An 18,271-nucleotide genomic window follows, 5' to 3' on the forward strand; every position below is an offset into this window, starting at 1 on the left:
CCTCTAATCCATGAGCATAGTGTATGTTTCCATTTGTTTGTGTCTTCCTTGATTTATTTCTTTAGTGTTATGTATTTTTCTGCATACAGGTATTTTACCTCCTTGGTTATATTTATTCCTAGGTATTTTATTTTTCTTTTTGCTATATCAAATGGGATTTTTTTCTTGATTTCTGTTTCTGATGTTTCATTGTTGGTATACAAAAATGCCTTTGATTTCTGGATATTGACTTTGTATTCCATTGTTTTGCCAAATTCGTTTATTAGGTTGAGCAGTTTTGGGGCGGAGTCTACAGGATTTTCTACATACACTATCATGTACGTGGAAAACAATGACAGTTTTGTTTCCTCCTTTCCAATTTGGATGCCTTTTATTTCCTTTTCTTGTCTGATCTCTGTGGCTAAAACTTCCAATACTATACTGAATAGAAGTGGTGAAAGTGGACAACTTTGTCTTGTTCTTGATCTTAATGGAAAAGATTTTAGTTTTTGCCCATTGAGTATAATGTTGGCTGTAGGTCTCTCATATGTGGCCTTTATTATGTCGAGGAATGCTCCCTCTTATTCCCACTTTGCTGAGTGTTTTTATCATAAATAAGTGCTGTACCTTATCAAATGCTTTTTCTGCATCTATTGATATGATCATGTGATTTTTGTCTCTGCTTTTGTTTATGTGATGTATTACATTTACTGATTTGCGAATATTGAACCATCCTTGCATCCCTAGAATGAATCCCACTTGGTCATGGTGTATGACCTTTTTAATGTATTGTTGGATGTGGTTTCCCAATATTTTGTTGAGGATTTTAGCATCTATGTTCATCAGCAATACTGCCCTGGAGTTTTCTTTCTTTGTTGTGCCTTTATCTGGTTTTGGGATTAGGATGATGCTGGCTTCATAAAAAGAGTTTGGGAGTCTTCCATCATTCTGGCTTTTTTGGAATAGTCTGTGAAGGATAGGGATTAACTCTTCCTTAAGTGCTTTGTAGAATTCTCCTGTGAAACCATCCGGACCTGGACTTTTGTGTGTCGGGAGTTTTTTGATTACTTCTTCAATTTCATCTGCTGTTATTGGTCTGTTCAGGCTTTCTGCTTCTTTTTCATTGAGTTTTGGAAGGTTATATTTTTCTAGATATTTGTCCATTTCACCTAGGTTTTCAAATTTCTTGGCATACAATTCTTCATAGTAATTTCTTACAATACTTTGTATTTCTGTGGTATCTGTTGTAATCTCTCCTCTTTCATTTCTGATTGTGTTTATTTGGGTCCTCTCTCTTTTTCTCTTGCTGAACCTGTTTCAAGGCTTTTCAATTTTGTTTATCTCTTCAAAGAACTAGCTCCTGGATTCATTGATCCTTATAATTGTTCTTTTAGTCTCTATGTCATTCAATTCTGCTCTGATCTTGGTTATTTCCTTCCTTCTACTTGCTCTAGGCTGTCTTTGTTGGTTGTTCCTTGAGTTCTTTTATGTGTAGGGTTAGTTTGTTTGAAATGTTCCTGTCTTTTTTGGGTAGGCCTGTATCGCTATGAACTTCCCTCTAAGGACTGCCTTCACTGTGTGCCATAAGTTTTGCATTGTTGTGAGTTCGTTTTCATTTGTTTCCAGAAAATTTTTGATTCCTTCCCTAATTTCATTCTTGACCTATTCATTGTTTAATAGCATGCTATTCAATCTCCACAATTTTGAGTGTTTTGAGTTTCTTCCTTTGGGGTTGGTTTCTAGTTTCAGTCCCTTGTGGTCTGAGAAGATGCTTGGTATGATTTCAATTTTCTTGAATTTGTTGAGGCTCCTTTGTGTCTTATCATGTAGTCTATCTTTGAAAATGTTCATGTGCATTTGAAAAGAATGTGCATTTAGCTTCTTTGGGATGAAGGGCTCTATATATATATCAGTTAAGTTCATTTCATCTAGGGCATTGTTCAATGCCACAACATCTTTGTTGATATTTTGTTTGGGAGATCTGTCCATTTTTGACAGTGGGGTGTTAAAATCCCCTACTACAATTGTGTTGCTATCAATATCTTTCTTTTTTAAAAAAAATTTACTTATTTATTTTTAGAGAGGGAAGGGAGGGAGGGAGAGAGACAGAGAAACGTCAATGTGCGGTTGCTGGGGGTCATGGCCTGCAACCCAGGTATGTACCCTGACTGGGAATAGAACCAGCGACACTTTGGTTCGCAGCCCGCGCTCAATCCACTGAGCTATGCCAGCCAGGGCTTCAATATCTTTCTTGAAGTCCTCTAAGATTTTCTTTATGTATTTTGGTGCTCCTATGTTGGATGCATATATATTTACAATGTTTATGTCTTCTTGGTGGATTCTTCCCTTGAATATTATGCAGTAACCTTCTGGGTTTTTCTTTATGGCCCTTTTTAGGAAGTCTATTTTCTCTGATATGAGTATTGCTACCCTGGCTTTCTTTTTCCTGTTCCTTTGCTTGGAAAATTTGTTTCCAGCCCTTCACTTTCAATCTGTGTAGGTCTTTTGTTCTGAGGTGGGTCTCTTGTAGGCAGCATATGTGTGGTTCATGCTTTCTTAACCATTCAGCTATTCTATGTCTTTGAATTGGAGCATTTAATCCATTTACATTTAAGGTTATTATTGATAGGTACTTATTCATTGCCATTTTTGTACCTATGTTCCTCTGTATCTCTATTTTCCTTCCTTTCCTTAAAGCAGTCCCTTTAGCATCTCTTGCAGAGCTGCTTTGGTGGAGGTGTATTCTTTTAGACTTCTTTTGTCTGGGAAGCTCCTTATTTGGCCTTCTATCTTGATTGAAAGACTTGCCGGATAAAGTAGCCTTGGTTGTAGGCCTCTGGTTCTCATTACCTGGAATATTTCTTCCCATTCTCTTCTGGCTTGGAGTGTTTCCATTGAGAAGTCAGCTGCTAACCTTATTGGGGCTCCCTTGTATGTCACTTCCTGTTTCTCCCTTGCTGCCTTTAAGATTCTCTCTTTGTCTTGAATTTTTGCCATTTTAATTATGATATGTCTTGAGGTGACCCTCTTTGGGTTCCTCTTGATTGGGACTCTCTGTGTTTCCTGGATTTGTGTGACTTTTTCTCTCATCAAATTAGGGAAGTTTTCCATCATTCCTTTTTCAAATAGGTTTTCTATCCCTTGCTCTTCTTCTTCTTCTGGTATCCCTATTATACGGATAATATTACGTTTCATATTGTCTTGCATTTTTCTTAATCCCTCTTCATTCTTTCTGAACCTCTTTTCCTTTTCTTGGTGTTTCCGTGTGTATTTTTCTACTTTGTCCTCTAGCTCACTCAACCAATCTTCTGCTTCATCAATCCTGCTTTTCATTCCTTCTACTGCGTTCTTCAGTTCAGAAATTGTATTCTTTATTTCCTCTTGGCCCTTGTTGATAGTTTCTATTTCCTTTTTCATGTTGATATAGTTTGCAGTGAGATTGTTGTAGCTTCCCTGTAGTTTCTGGGAGCTCATTGTAAGCTCATTGAGCTTCCTGATAATCATTTCTTTGAACTCAATATCTGATAGTTGAGTTGCCTCTATTTCATTTAGCATTCTATCTGAGGCTTCCTCCCTTCCTTTCATTTGGGGATTGTGTCTTTGTTTCCCCATTGTTTGTGAGACTCTTCCTGTTAGCATCAGCTTCTTAAATTGATCTGTAAGGTCTCTTTTGAGAGATCATCTGACAGTCTCATGGGAATTCCTTTGTAGGTTAATGTCTCCTTATCTCTTGCTGCTTCTAGGATTCTCTTTTTCATTTTTACCTTGGTTAATGTAATTATGATGTGCCTTGGTGTGTTTCTTCTTGGGTCCAACTTCTTTGGGACTCTCTGAGCTTCCTGGACTTCCTGGAAGTCTATTTCCTTTGCCAGAATGGGAAGTTCTCCTTTATTATTTGTTCAAATAAATTTTCAATCTGCTGCTCTTCCTCTTCTCCTTCTGGTACCCCTATAATTCAGATGTTGGAATGTTTAAAGGTGTCCTGGAGGTTCCTAAGCTTCTCCTCGTTTTTTTGAATTCCTATTTCTCCATTCTTTCCTGTTTGGCTGTTTCTTCCTTCCTTCTGGTCCACTCTATTGTTTTGAGTCCCAGTTTCCTTCCCATCACTATTGGTTCCCTGTGCATTTTCCTTCATTCCTCTTATCATAGCCTGCATTTGTTCATCTAATTTGCAACCAAAATCAACCAATTCTGTGAGCTTCCTGATCACCAGTGTTTTGAACTGTGCATCTGATAGGTTGGCTATCTCTCAGTCACTTAAAAGAATGAGTTCTGAGGCTTTGATTTGTTCTTCTGTTTGAGCCTTCTCTTTTTTTTTGGTCTGGTCACACCTGTTATGGTAAGGGGCAGAGCCTTAGGTGTTCACCAAGCCCTGGCACCCCAGTCACTGGATTTTGATGTTGTATATGGGGGTGGGGTTGAGAGAAAACAATGGTGGTTGCTCCATTCTCCATGGGACCTCAGGCCCTTCTGCTGCTTTCCTCAAGCAAACTGGGCCCCTCTGGTGTCAGTTTCTGTGTGGGTGGGCTTGTGCACACTGTGGGACCTTCCAAGGACCTCTCCTGTGAGGCTGGGTGTCTCTCTGTGCTCCTCAACTCCCACAGGTGTCCTCAATCAGTGTCCCGAGGCTCTATTTCCCAGTGCTGGGATCCTGGGTTGCGAGCCCTGCCTTGCTTTACAACCATCGCCTCACTGAGTCTGCTGGTTGCCACCCCTCGGCTGGGGTATGCCAGCTGCTGCTGGCGCACTCAGGGTCCACCCACTGCAATCTTGCACGCCCCGATGCCTTACGTGCCCAACTCTCTCTGCTTTCTGTGCCGTGACCCATGCCTGGCTGCTCATCTCCACCCCTCCTACCGGTCTGGATGAATGGGTCTATTTCAACTTCGTGGCTGTCCAACTTCCATTCAGATCAATTTTCTATCAGTTCTGGTTGTTATTCTGCATCTAAATTGTTGTTGTTCCAATCTTGGTTGTGCATGGAGGTACGGTGCATCCACCTATGCCTCCATCTTGGCTGGAAGTCCGGATTAGAGTTATTTTTCTGGTTGGTTTTATTTTTTAAAATGTCATTGAAGATGGACAGGGCCTGAGGCCAGTCTGCCCTGGGATGGTCTAGAATGTGTAAGCCATTTGCTCCTAAGTGGCCTTGGTTAGGGAAGATAAAACCATGTGATTCATTAGCAGGCTGTAAATTGCTCAAATTGTTTGGACTTGTTTAATTATTTTGTCTCAGTTTCCCTTATTCCAAGGAATTTCCCTTGCTTCTTACTATCCTGCCTCAGTGTCACCTTGCTCCCCTGGGTTCTGACATCCTTTCTGGAGTGGGAGAAACAACTAGAGCTCCATCAAGTAATTTACATAATAGATTATTTGAACTAAATAGAAAAATCCTTGTAGCCTAAGATTATATAAATTGTCATGCTCTCAAAGATTATAAAAAAATTTTTGGCCACCACATTTAATTTTAACTTGCATTGTAAAATTAAAGCTAGGCTTTGACAAATTTAAAAGTAAATTGTGGATGCTGAAAGAAATAATAGCATTTGATTAAAATTTTACTAAACATAAATATTCTGTCATATCTCCAGTTTAAAAAATTATTCTTAAGGCTATTTTGTAAAATTTAGGATTAGTAGTACTATGCATACTAGATGATTAACAACTATATCAATTGTGTATAATTATAGTATAAACTCATGGTTATCAAAGATCAAGAAAATTACACAGATCTTTGTTGGGTTTATTAGGGTTTATCAGTGCTCCAAAAAGGCTGTAACACAATAAATTTAGTCTGGAATGATGCTATGTAAGGTCCTAAGTTGTGTTGGCAGTGTGGTTATTGTTTGCTCTACTTTAGCCATTAAAAATAAAGTTTATGATCAAATCAAGGAGAGCCTAATGAGTATATATGCAGGTATACATATACCATGCTTATGGCATGGTAGACAGCAAATCAACATAGAACAAGGGTTATAAAATCATTGTTCCCTATGACATCATGTATCAGTCAGGTATCACTACAGAACAAACTGACCCCAAAATTAAGTGGCATACAAGAAGTATGTATTGCTACAGTCCCAGGTCTGCAGGTCAGGTGGATAGCTGTCCTTCAAGCTGCAGATCTTCTGATTAGCTGGAACAGCTCTGCTCTTAATGTCTCTCATTCTCCTAGAACTACCAGTGGCAAAAGGACAAGAGCATGCCCAGCTGCATGAGCTCATTCCACCAACATCTCATTTTTCAAAGAAAATCACATGGCCACAGCCAAAGCAAGGAGGCAGGGAACAGACATGGCAAGGGTGTGAGTGTGTAACTCTCTCACACTGGAGTGAAGAATGGGGACCAGAAACTCAGTCTACCACATAGTAATCCCATTTGAGAAAAATATATCCCAGAAACATAACAAAGGAAAAATATGATTTTAATTAATTCCAGTAGAACAAACACTTAGAAAATGTCTACTCACAAAGCATAGTCTTAGAAAGATCAATACTGAACAAGGCCAAGTCCCAACCCTCAAGGTGCAGGAGACAGATTCCTACCAAAGTAATGAAGACACTGTTAATGTATGAAACACCCAAACCTCTAGAGAATGTTTATAGGAGTTTATTTGAGCCCTGGCTGGTGTGGCTAAGTGGACTGAGTGCTGGCCTGCAAAAGGAAAGGTTGCTGGTTCAATTCTCATTCAGGGAACATGCCTGGGTTGTGGGCCAGGTCCCCAGTTTGGGGTGTGCAAACAATAGATGTTTCTCCCCCTCTCTTTCTCCCTTCCTTCCCCTCTATAAAAATAAATAAATAAAAATTGTTAAAAAAAAAAAAGTGAAACAGATGATATATGCCAGGGAGCAAGATCCCAAATGCTCCTAAGAAATAGAGTTTTGCAACTTCTTTTATGCATTTGAAGTTAAAGAGTGGAAAAATGTAAATAAGGTTAGAAAAAGCCAGGCAGGGATTGGATTACAGGATAATTAAAAAGATTATGTACTTTCTTGAGTGTTAACAACCCTTTGGAGAGACATTTCTTCTGGTCTTTTAAAGATGTTTTAGCCTATATGCATAAGAACAATGGACAGGCCTGCATAATGACTACCCACCATGACCTACCCAGTTAGGAATTTATGATCAGGTCACCATGTGAGGTTACTTTCCATAGAACATCTTTTTTACTTTGTTGGGGGATAGCCCCAAAAGTCTAAACTCAGGATCGATTCTGAAGAATTGACACATAGCCTTATTCAAATTCTTAAGAGCTTTAATAGGAGAAACTTACATACACAAGCAAAGCAGCTACTCCCAGTGGTGGTGAGCCAGAAAAATTTCACACTCCCTCCCAGGATAGGATCCCTTTTCATAGGGGTTAATTGTAAAGTCACACAATGGATAGTCTCATAAATCACCAGAAAGAACGATGCATTCCTAAATTAACAGATAACATCAGACAGTTATCACATTCCACACATTCACTAACCTCCTTCCTGGAGGCATCACATTTATCTTTGGGTGGCATGCCAGTTTTCTGGGTAGTCAGCTGAGCCTGAGGCTACAGAGAGTTAAGTAGTCACAGAGACTTAAACAGTCACAGAGTGTTAAACAGAGAGCCCAGCATTTCCCAGATACATTTGGTGCTGGAGCTATATTGCATCTAAAGTTAGTTCCCCTACACTCTACCCCAGATGTAAAGTGAGTTACCTTACATGTATCAACAACACAAAAAAATTTAAGATAAGTTCTAAAATAGAGATATTTATAAAACTCTGAGGTTTGTATTAAAGAAGCTTCAATAAGCAGTGTGTGGGTTGGTAGAGAAGTTAGAATTCCAGAGACAACAGCATAAAATTTACAGAGTGAGAGAGCACCTGGTATGAGGTGCAGTGAAATCAGCCATGCACACCCAGAAAGTGGTGAGGCTGAGTTTAAGTGGGCATGGCAAGTAGGGGTACAAAAAGGAAAGCCTAAGGGAGGGCTGGGCTTTCCATTAGTTGTAATGGACTCAGCAGGAGCATTACCTCTATTCCTTCCCCTAAACCCTATGAATGAAAAAAGGGTTGCATTTGAAACCTAACAAGCTCAGTAGAGGCCTGCATGGTGGGCCTTAGAAACTCAGAGACCTAAAGTAACCATGTAGTCTGACATTAAAGCTTTCTAACTAAAAGTGTTGTAGTGGATATTCATGCTCTCGGCCAATATCTTACTTGACAAAAGTCAATCTTTACCTTAACTGAGCCTGTCTATTGTCTTTTTCCATCTAGGATAACATACCTTTGAATGTCAGGTAATTTTCTTTTTTTCTAGACCCTTCACTGCCCAAGAGCTGAGACCACAAAACCCCTTGTTGCTATTGTTATTGTGCTAATTGTTAACTGCAAACTATCCTATACCCACAAATGTAAAAGAAGTATGTGTTTATTTGTTTTAGTTTTTATCCAGTCCCAAAGATTTCCCCACTTTGCTTTCTCCTGCCTTCCTAATCTATCACCAATGGATTTCCTGTAACCCCTTCTGCCTCCTATTTGATGGTAATGTATAAAATAAGATGCAAGACTGCCATTCTCTGGACCACATTCTCAATCTGTTGAGATTCTGCTTCCCAGCAATTGTCATCAATTTGGCTCAGGTAAACTTACAAAAATTCTCTACAGGTTCAAATGTTTCTTATCTTGACAATCCCACCAAAAAAATGGTAGTGACAATCTTTTTTTAGATTGAAATTCCACAAAAATAAGGAAGAAAAGATGTTAGGCAAAATGGTTTCTAGTGCTTGATGTGACCAACTCCATTTTAAGAAGCAAGTTACTCTCAGTGACCTGGGAGCAGAGGGCCTATATTACCTGAAAAAATGTTCTTATATAGAAAAGTAGGCCCTTTAAACTGTTTACTGCTTTGCAATATATAGCTCTTAACAATACCCTGCCACTTGTGTTGCTGAAACCTCATACACTTTCAGGTATAGATACTCATCTTGCTGCTGACCAAGACTCTGCTTCTGTCTGTAAGTCCCTTCAATAAACTCCATTTAATTCCGGAGTTGCTGGCCTTTTTCTTCATTCTCTTTGTGGTAGGCAGTTAGATACTCATGATCCAAGCCAGGCACAGAAGGTCACCAGAGCAGAGAGCCCTGGATGCCTAGCAATGGGCAGAACTGGGAAAACCAGGATCTTGCCCCCAGGGTAACATTTCCTCCTCTAGTATATCACTGGTCATGTGAGTTTGACCCCCTTAGAGGAGGAACAAAGGGCAGGAGACCAACCTCATACAACCCCCATATAAGCCCCTGTATGACCATTCCCCTAAGCATTGACCTCTAGCAATAACATCTAGGCCTCAGTTGTGTTTCAGCTCTAGGCTCAGAAAGCAGCAAAACCAGACAAGCAATACCATGGCTATCCTCAGGACCAGCTGCCTTGACTAATGATCCCCTGCCCTGATACTAACTAATCAGTGTGCAACAAATGGACTCCTGTCTCAAAGACCATCTCTCCTTCCTGCTCAAGCCATGGTTTTTACAAGGATAGGAAGGAGGGCTTTTTTCTACTCTATCTTGCTGGGTTTTGGCATGCATGGGTCCTGTCCATTCATCTTTCTAGTTGTTGGTGAGCTCAGGCCCTATCCATTCATCTTTCTACAGTTTGGCACACTAAATGTAAGAAATGCCTCTGCCACCATTTTGGCCAATGGCAGGAAACTCCCTGACTCTGACTGACTAGCTACAGTAACAACTCTCACTTCAAAACACTTGAATCTTATAATCTTATAAGGGTAAGTGGATGGAGATCTCATCTTCTGTAGTTCCTTTCTGCTGTCAAGGTGCATAGTCTCAACATATCCCCAGGTCCAGAGGTTCTTGTTATTTACTAAATAAAGAAGGGAATCAAGAATAGAGTGAAGTTTTTATGCAAGGGAGAAGGATTGTTGTCTTCAGAAGGTGGCATACGCAGTGTCTAGAAGATAGCACTGCTGAACAAGTGAAGCTGATAGACTGCTTCATATTTCTAGAGACCATGTTGCAGATGGGTTTCCAAAGTGAGACCTATTATGCAGAGAGTCAAGTGTTTATTGAGGGGTATGCTTAGTAGTGCAAGGCTATCGTAGTAAAATCAGAACCTGGATAGACTAAAGGAATCCCATGATCTAATTCTGAGTGGGGCTTTGAGTGGCATATCCAACAGCAGGAGAAATTGCCAAGGAAGCCACAGTCTGGGAAATGCAGAATAAAATAAAAGTAACATTGTTACTTAGCTTTGGGAGGTGCAGTTCCTTTCAGAAAGAGGAATTTTAAATCTCCTTCAGGAGTGCAGGTCCAACTTTTCCTTGCAGTATCAACAGCAGCAGCAAGATCCAAGTCCTCCTTGGGAAGCTCCTGCTTTATGGGTGTGTGGTGGATCCAAGGCTTGATTCCTGTGAGCATTAGGAAAGAGTGTGCTGTCAGTGGGATGGCATAGAGAATGGACCACTGCTCAGTCAACTGCTTTTCAGTACCTTGAACCTTACATGTCATTAGTAAGACTCAGTCTCCTGGTTGGAATGGGTGAAAGGGCTTGTCAGGTGCATAGGTAGACCTTTAATGAGCAAACTTGTGCAAAGTTGTTAGTGTTTGCTCTAGATATTGTACATATTGTTTGCTTTTTTTATGTTCTAAATCTAAAGGGGGTGTTCGTAAAACAAACCTTGGGTCTCGCATACTAGTTGAATACCCTCTGAAGCTTTCTTTTTTCTTAAGTATATTTCATTGACTATGCTATTATACTTGTCCAAATTTTTTTCTTTTTTATCCCCCTCAGCCCTGCACTCCTTTTCCAACCAGCATTCTCCTCCACCTTAGTTCATGCCCATAAGTTGTACATATAAGTTCTTTGGCTTCTACATTTCCTATACTATTCTTTACCTTCCCCTGTCTATTTTGTTCCCACCAATTATGTTTCTTATTCCCTGTACCTTTTCCCCAATTCCCCTCCTCCTCCCACCCCACTGATAACCCTCTATGTGATTTCCATTTCTGTGATTTTGTTCCTGTTCAATTGTTTGCTTAGTTTGTTTTTGTTTTTGTTTTTTAGGTTCAGCTGTTGATAGTTGTGAGTTTATTGTCATTTTACTATTCACAGTTTTTACCTTTTTCTTAGATAAGTCCCTTTAACATTTCATGTGAAGAAGGGCTTGGCGATGATGAACTCCTTTAACTTAACCTTATCTGGGAAGCACTTTATCTGCCTTTCCATTATAAATGATCACTATGCTAGATAGAGTAATCTTGGATGTAAGTCCTTGCCTTTCATGATTTCAAATACTTCTTTTCAGCCCCTTCTAGCCTGGAAGGTTTCTTTTGAGAAATCAGCTGATAGTCTTATGGGAACTTCTTTGTAGATAACTCTCTCCTTTTCTCTTGCTGCTTTTAAGATTCTCTCCTTATCTTTAATCTTGGGTAATTTAATTATGATGTGCCTTGGTGTGTTCCTCCTTGGGTCCAACTTCTTTGGGAGTCTCTGTGCTTCCTCAACTTGCATGTCTATTTCCTTCACCACATTGGGGAAGTTTTCCTTCATTATTTTCCAAATAAGTTTTCTGTTTCTTTCTCTTCCTCCTCTCCTTCTGGCACCCCTACAATTCAGATATTGGAATAATAAAAATTGTCCCAGAGGCTTCTAAGTCTCCTCATTGTTTTGAATTCTTGTTTCATCATTCTGTTCCAGTTGAATGTTTATTTCTTCCTTCTGTTCCAAATTGTTCATTTGAGTCCTGGTTTCCTTCCCTTCACTGTTGGTTCCCTGTATGTTTTTCTTTACTTCACTTTGTATAGCCTTCACTTCTTTTATTTTGTGTCTGTACTCAACCATTTCTCTGAGTATCCTGATTGCCAGTGTTTTGAACTGTGCATCTGATAGGTTGGCTATCTCCTTCTTGCCTAGTTATTTTTCTGGAGTTTTGATCTATTCTTTCATTTGGCCCATATTTACTTGTCTTGACACACCTGTTAAGCTGTAAGGGGTGGATCCTTATGTATTCACCAGGGTGGGGCAACTCACTTTGCTGCATTGTGGCTTAGTCTGCATGAATATTTCTTCTTTAACTCCTTCGTTGTCAGACATCCACACAGTTCAATTTTCTGGCAGTTCTGGTTGATTTTTTTCTTTTTAAATTGGTTGTTATCCTTCTTTTGGTGGTGTGAGAAAGGAATGCATATCTACCTATGCCTCCATCTTGGCCCTGAAGCTTTCTTTTTAAGAAGGTATTGTTTCTTCCATGTGATCCACATCCACTCTTTTAGGTTAGTTTTTATGGTTTGAATGTTAACTATCCTAGGGTAGCCCAAAGAATAAATCTCAGGTGCAAAGAGATCACTTCTGGGTCCTTTCGCACAAGTCAGCAGGACCTAGAGCTGCAGAGCACATTCCAGTGGGATTTCTAAACATAATTGCTGCTTTTCAGGGGGGAAAGTTATATGTACATGCAATTTACAAAGTAAATCTCAGCTGTACAGTGGAATGGGACAGTTTGGCATGTAGTAAATTTTTTTAATATATTTTATATTGATTATGCTATTACAGTTGTCCCATTTTCCCCCTTCACTCCCCTCCACCCTGTACATCCTCTCCCACCCACATCCCCCTCTTTAGTCATGTCCATGTGTCATACTTATAAGTTCTTTAGCTTCTACATTTCCCATACTATTCTTACCCTCCCCCTGTCTATTTTCTACCTACAATCTATGCTACTTATTCTCTGTACCTTTTCCCCCTTTCTCCTCCTCCCACTTCCCTGTTGCTAACCTTCCATGTGATCTCCATTTCTGTGGTTCTATTCCTGTTCTAGTCGTTTGCTTAGTTTCTTTTGGTTTTGCTTTAGGTGTGGTTAATAATTGTGAGTTTGCTGTCCTTTTAGTATACATGTCTTTTCTTTATATTCTTTTCTTAGATAAGTCCCTTTAACATTTCATAAAATAAGGGCTTGGTGATGATGAACTCCTTTAACTTCACCTTATCTGAGAAGCACTTTATCTGCCCTTCCATTCTAAATGAAAGCTTTGCTGGATAGAGTAATCTGGAATATAGGTCCTTGTCTTTCATGACTTGAAATACTTCTTTCCAGCCCCTTCTTGCCTGTAAGGTCTCTTTTGAGAAATCAGCTGACAGTCTGGTGGGAACTCCTTTGTAGGTAACTGTCTCCTTATCTCTTGCTGCTTCTAGGATTCTCTCCTTCATTTTTACCTTGGTTAATGTAATTATGATGTGCCTTGGTGTGTTTCTTCTTGGGTCCAACTTCTTTGGGACTCTCTGAGCTTCCTAGATTTCCTGGAAGTCTATTTCCTTTTCCAGAATGGGGAAGTTCTCCTTTATTATTTGTTCAAATACGTGTCCAATCTGTTGCTTTTCTCTTCCCCTTCTGGTACCCCTATAATTCAGATGTTGGAACGTTTAAAGATTTCCTGAAGGTTCCTAAGCTTCTCCTCGTTTTTTTGAATTCTTATTTCTGCATTCTTTCCTGTTTGGTTGTTTTTTTTTCTTCCTTCTGGTCCACTCTATTGTTTTGAGTCCCAGTTTCCTTCCATCATTATTGGTTCTCCGTACATCTTCCTTCATCTCTTTTATGGTAACCTGCATTTTTTCATGTAATTTGTGCCCAAAATCAACCAATTCTGTGAGCTTCCTGATCACCAGGGTTTTGAACTGTGCATCTGACAGATTAGCTATCTCTTTGTTGCTCAAAAGGATGACTTCTGGGGCATTGATCTGTTTTTCCGTTTGAGACATGTCTCTCTCTCTCTCTCTCTCTCTCTCTCTTTGGTCTGGTCGCTCCTGTTATGATGAGGGGCAGAGTCTTAGGTGTTCACTGGGGCTGGGCACCCCAGTCACTAGATTGTGACGTTGTATGTGGGGGCGGGGGCGGGGGCGGGAGGGAACAATGTCGGTAGCTCCATTCTCCTGGGACCTCAGTGCCTTCTCTGGGATCCTGGGTTGCACACTCTGCCCTGGTCCACAGTCACCGCCTCACTGGGTCCGCCAGCTGCGATCTTGTGCACCCCAGATGCCTTACGCGCTCCTGGTTGCCTTATGTGCCCAACTCTCCCTGTTCTCCACACCAGGACCCCGCACCCAGCTGCTCGTCTCCGCCCCTCCTACCAGTCTGGATAAATGGGTCTACTTCAACTTCTTGGTTGTCCGACTTCCATCCAGATAAATTCTCTATCAGTTCTGGGTGTTATTCTGTCTCTAAATTGTTGTTGTTCTAATCTTGGTTGTGCGTGGAGGTACGGTGCATCCATCTATGCCTCCATCTTGCTGGAAGTGCGCATGTAGTAAATTTTTGATCCCCAAGCCAGCACTTTAGGAGTTACAGGAATGCCTGGTTTTGGTCAGTCACTCCATTAACCATCACTGCAGCTGAACTTCATTTGGTTAGTATTGTATTTAGCACTGAGTATGTCACTCCTGTATTTATGAGGGAGTCAATTAGCTTATTCTCCACTGTCATTTGTACCTGGGGCTCCTATAGCAGTGGGTGAGGAGGTGTCTAGGGGAGCCCCTGTGCCTCCTCATTTGTCATCATATTTGTTATTCCTTTCTAACTTTTCTTGGCAAGGATTTCTATCCTTTTTATTTTTGTTTTGAGGCCCAAGCAATCCTTTCTCCAAAGGGCTTTCTCTTCGTAATAGGTGCACTGATTGACACCTAGTGGGTCTTTCCCTTTTCCTTTTGGGTCCCACCTCTTCTTCTGGTTTCTGCACACTGTCTTTAAGAAAATGGTGGCCTGCTTTAATTTCCTTGTTTCCTGGCCATGGTAAACTTTACATACTATGTATACCAACTGGGAGGGGATTCATCCCCAGTGCTGTCTAAATGTTGGAGCTTCCTTCTGATATTCAGGGCACTCAGCCCAATAAAAGTCATATGTACCATCTGGACATTTTCTGGTGCCTGTGGGTGCCATCAGTGTGCTTTTGCTAAGGCTAATAGATCCTTTCTAAAAATTCAGAAGAGTCTGTCTGGTTTCTGTTGAACACCACATATCATATTCAGGCTCTTGTGTTTAGTTACCCCCTTTATTAAGGCCTTTCACTATGCACCTTTTGTAATGTTCTAGAGAGGCTAGGTCACTGTTATTTGGGTCCCTGTTGTGCTCTGTCAAGGGAATTGCCCTAGCTAGTTTGGGGTCACATTGGGATTCTCTCTTTTTTAAATGACTTTAATTTATTTTCAGAAAGAGGGGCAGGGAGGAAGAAAAAGAGGGAGAAAAATATCCATGTGTGGTTGCCACTCATATGTCTCCATACTGGGGACTTGGCCCACAGCCCCAGGTATGTGCCCTGACTCAGAATTGAAACAGTGACCCTTTGGTTCACAGGCTGGCACTCAATCTACTGAGCCACACCAGCCAGGGTCCACTGTGGTTCTCTTGATGGAGGCAATGATGATGGGAACCACCCTACCTGGTTTCAGAAGCTATAGCCCACCCTGGCTGACGTAGCTCAGTGGATTGAGCGCAGGCTGTGAACCAAAGTGCTGCAGGTTCAATTCCCAGTCAGGGTACATGCCTGGGTTGCAGGCCATGACCCCCAGCAACTGCACATTGATGTTTCTCTCTCTCTCTATCTATCTCCCTCCCTTCCCTCTCTAGAAATAAATAAATAAAATCTAAAAAAAAAGATTAAAAAAAAAAGAAGCTACCCCCCCCCCCCCATGGCTAAGGCTGAGTGAGAGACCTTGGGACCCTAAGCCACTAAAGAGACAAAGCTTATCTCCCTGGCAGGAGCACCACCTCTGCCAACTTTACTTTACCATGCCTGGCCCCCAGTGCATGCCTGGTTAGCTAATGACGGCTAAGATTCCTCTAGGGAGGGATGGCCTAAGACAGGCATGGTCATGAGGGGCCCTCAGGGAAGGACTGGGGGCTGGGGGTACGGAGAAAACGGGTGATGGATCCTCATCCCTCAGCTTTAAAATAGCCTAAATCCTCATTCTGTCTGCAAGAAGTCCCCTAATCTCTTGGCTGCCTTACTTCCCCTGCCCAACTTAAACCTGAAACAATACTGGAGGTGGGTGCAGCCCTGTGCTGGAAAGGGTGGGTTCCCTGGGGCGATCAGGCCTAAGAAAGAATGCATAAAATCCTGTGAAACCTGCTTTGCCAATGCCCTCAATTTAAATGATAAGGGTCCAAGCACAAAATGAGTTTGTTACCCCAAAGTTTTATGGCCCTTTAGCTATTTGACCCTGACTCAAAATAGGCCCTCAGAGTTCTTTGAATGTTATCTATTTGATCATTACTGCCTGACAATGATTGATGAGATTTCCATATATGCTCTGTATTCCTATGCAAATTAAAGCCAATAAAAGCCCATGAAGACAAGTGTCAGGGTGCTCTCCCCTCGAGAGAGTGGCTGTGCCATCCCTTTTCCTCCACAGGACTCGGTAGTCCATGTGAATTTGTCTCATCTCAGCCACAATATCATGGACAGTGTGGACCAGAGTCCACATCACAATAATCCTCTTCATTAGCTTTATTTATAATTAGCTGCCTTTCATCTACCATTAGCAGGATGTTAAAGAGAGCCTGTACTTCTGCCCAGTTTGGATAATGAGTGGCAAAAGTGGAGGTGATAAGATCTGCTATTTTCTGAGCATTCTTTCTATATGAGGGGTTGGAATTCTTCCAATTCTGTAAATCTGAAGTGGAAAATGGAGTACGGGCCCAATAATAGCCAGCAGGCTGGCCTTCCTATTTTATTCCACTTACAGGATATTGACTCAAATGGAATTGTCCTATTCCAGATAGGGATGCTCCTTGGCCAAATTGGATGCCCTGCTGGGTCTTTAAGGGGGAGACCCCTTGTGTTTTATCACACAAGGGTGGAGCTGTCACCCCTTTGGGCCCTATTTCAGGGAACCTAGCAGCAAGAGTGGTGGTGGGGAAAATTTTTCTGATGCCAATCCTGGGTGCCCCAGGTTCAGGGAATTAAAGAGAGTCATTTCCTCATTTTCTTTTTCTTCCTGTGTCTTACTAACAGGGAAGGGTTTTGAAACCAATTCCCTTTTCTGCATGATAGGTCACTCCCTTTCTTTACAGGATGTTTATTGTGTGAGGACGTAGATCCTGGACATAAGGGATTTTGTCCCATTTCCCTGAGCATTGGCAAAACAATTTCAACTGTATGATGGTGCAATAATTTAGGGAATCATTTAAGGGGTATTTTCCCCCATAGTCTAAAGTATACATAGACTAACCAGCGTTACAAGAGAAAACCAATTTCTTCTTAGTCATTGGATCATAGCTATACATGGACCACTCAGCTAAAATTCAGCTCAGTGGGCTCCCTTGAAAAGTCAAAACAGAACAAACCCTAATAGCACAAAAGCACAAACCCAAAACCATAACCATAGCAAGACCCCAGACAAAATGGGAACATATAAACAAATCCATAATTTGTTTTAAGGATTATGGATCCATAATTCCCTTATTCCAAATGAGTACTCACAAGCAAATCTTAGAGTCTTATGTCCTTCAACCAATATGGAAACAATCCTAACTGGACCCAAATGGCATGAAGCTCAAATGGCACAAAGTCCAGGTGGCAAGAAGAGCCTACCAACCAGTACCACAAATGGTCCTAACAGGACCCAAGTGGCACAAAGTCCCAGTGACATTAATCCCAAGTGTCATGAAGCCCAAGCAGCAGGGATAGCCTGCCAACTAGTACCTCAAATAATACTAACTAGACCCAAGTGGCACACAGCCCAAGTGGCACACAGCCCAAGTGGCAGGGATAGAGGACTTCTGGTGTGCATGCCTATTTGACTTACACAGTCTTGGAGTCTGTCTGCTTCTGGGAAACTGTTTCTGTTCACCAGCCAAGCATTTCAGACAGCTGACATCTTGAGAAGGGACGCAGGGATATTCCCCAAGAAAGCTCTCAGCACCTCCTGGGAAGTCCCCACAGTCCCTCTCTGGGGGTCAGCCTGCCAAAGGCTGCTGAGACCTGAGCCTGGACCCTCTGGGATTTTGCAAAGTCCACACTTTCCCAGCAGAGTCACCTAAAATCTGTTATTAAAAAAACAAAACCCCAAAACAAACAAACAAAAATGCAGATTTGGCTGCATGCTGCAACAAAAACCAAACTGGTGAGGCAGGTGCTGGTGCAAAAGGAAGAGGTTTTATTCAGGTGCCACATGACCTGAGAGAATGGTGGACTCCCATCTCAGAGACCATATACCCTTCCTGCTAAAGCCTGCCATTATTATAGGGATAGAGAGGGGAGGACTGTTTTCCTATCCAATTATTTTGCTAGCTTTTGGCATGCTCAGGT

The 18,271-nt window shown here is 41.3% G+C and overlaps 1 protein-coding gene across 4 annotated transcripts in view; it reads right to left on the reverse strand.

The window, feature by feature from the left end:
* BFSP1 (beaded filament structural protein 1) overlaps positions 1-10,377 on the reverse strand; it is a 43,694-nt gene extending 33,317 nt beyond the window's left edge. Inside the window, exon 1 of one of the 4 annotated variants that reach the window (XM_045832823.1) lies at positions 7,257-10,377. Coding sequence is in view for 1 of the 4 variants with exons in the window: in XM_045832822.1 (XP_045688778.1) it covers positions 7,253-7,254 (2 nt within the window). In the remaining 3 variants the exon portion in view is untranslated. Of the gene's footprint in view, positions 1-6,448; positions 6,591-7,252 lie in introns of those variants that run through there. The other 3 variants (XM_045832822.1, XM_045832820.1, XM_045832821.1) reach the window with 3 other exon arrangements.
* Between the last annotated feature and the right edge of the window lie 7,894 nt (positions 10,378-18,271).

Source organism: Phyllostomus hastatus, unplaced genomic scaffold (assembly GCF_019186645.2).
Source record: "Phyllostomus hastatus isolate PE091 unplaced genomic scaffold, TTU_PhHast_1.1 phas_contig_17, whole genome shotgun sequence".
NCBI classification, from domain to species: Eukaryota; Metazoa; Chordata; class Mammalia; order Chiroptera; family Phyllostomidae; genus Phyllostomus; species Phyllostomus hastatus.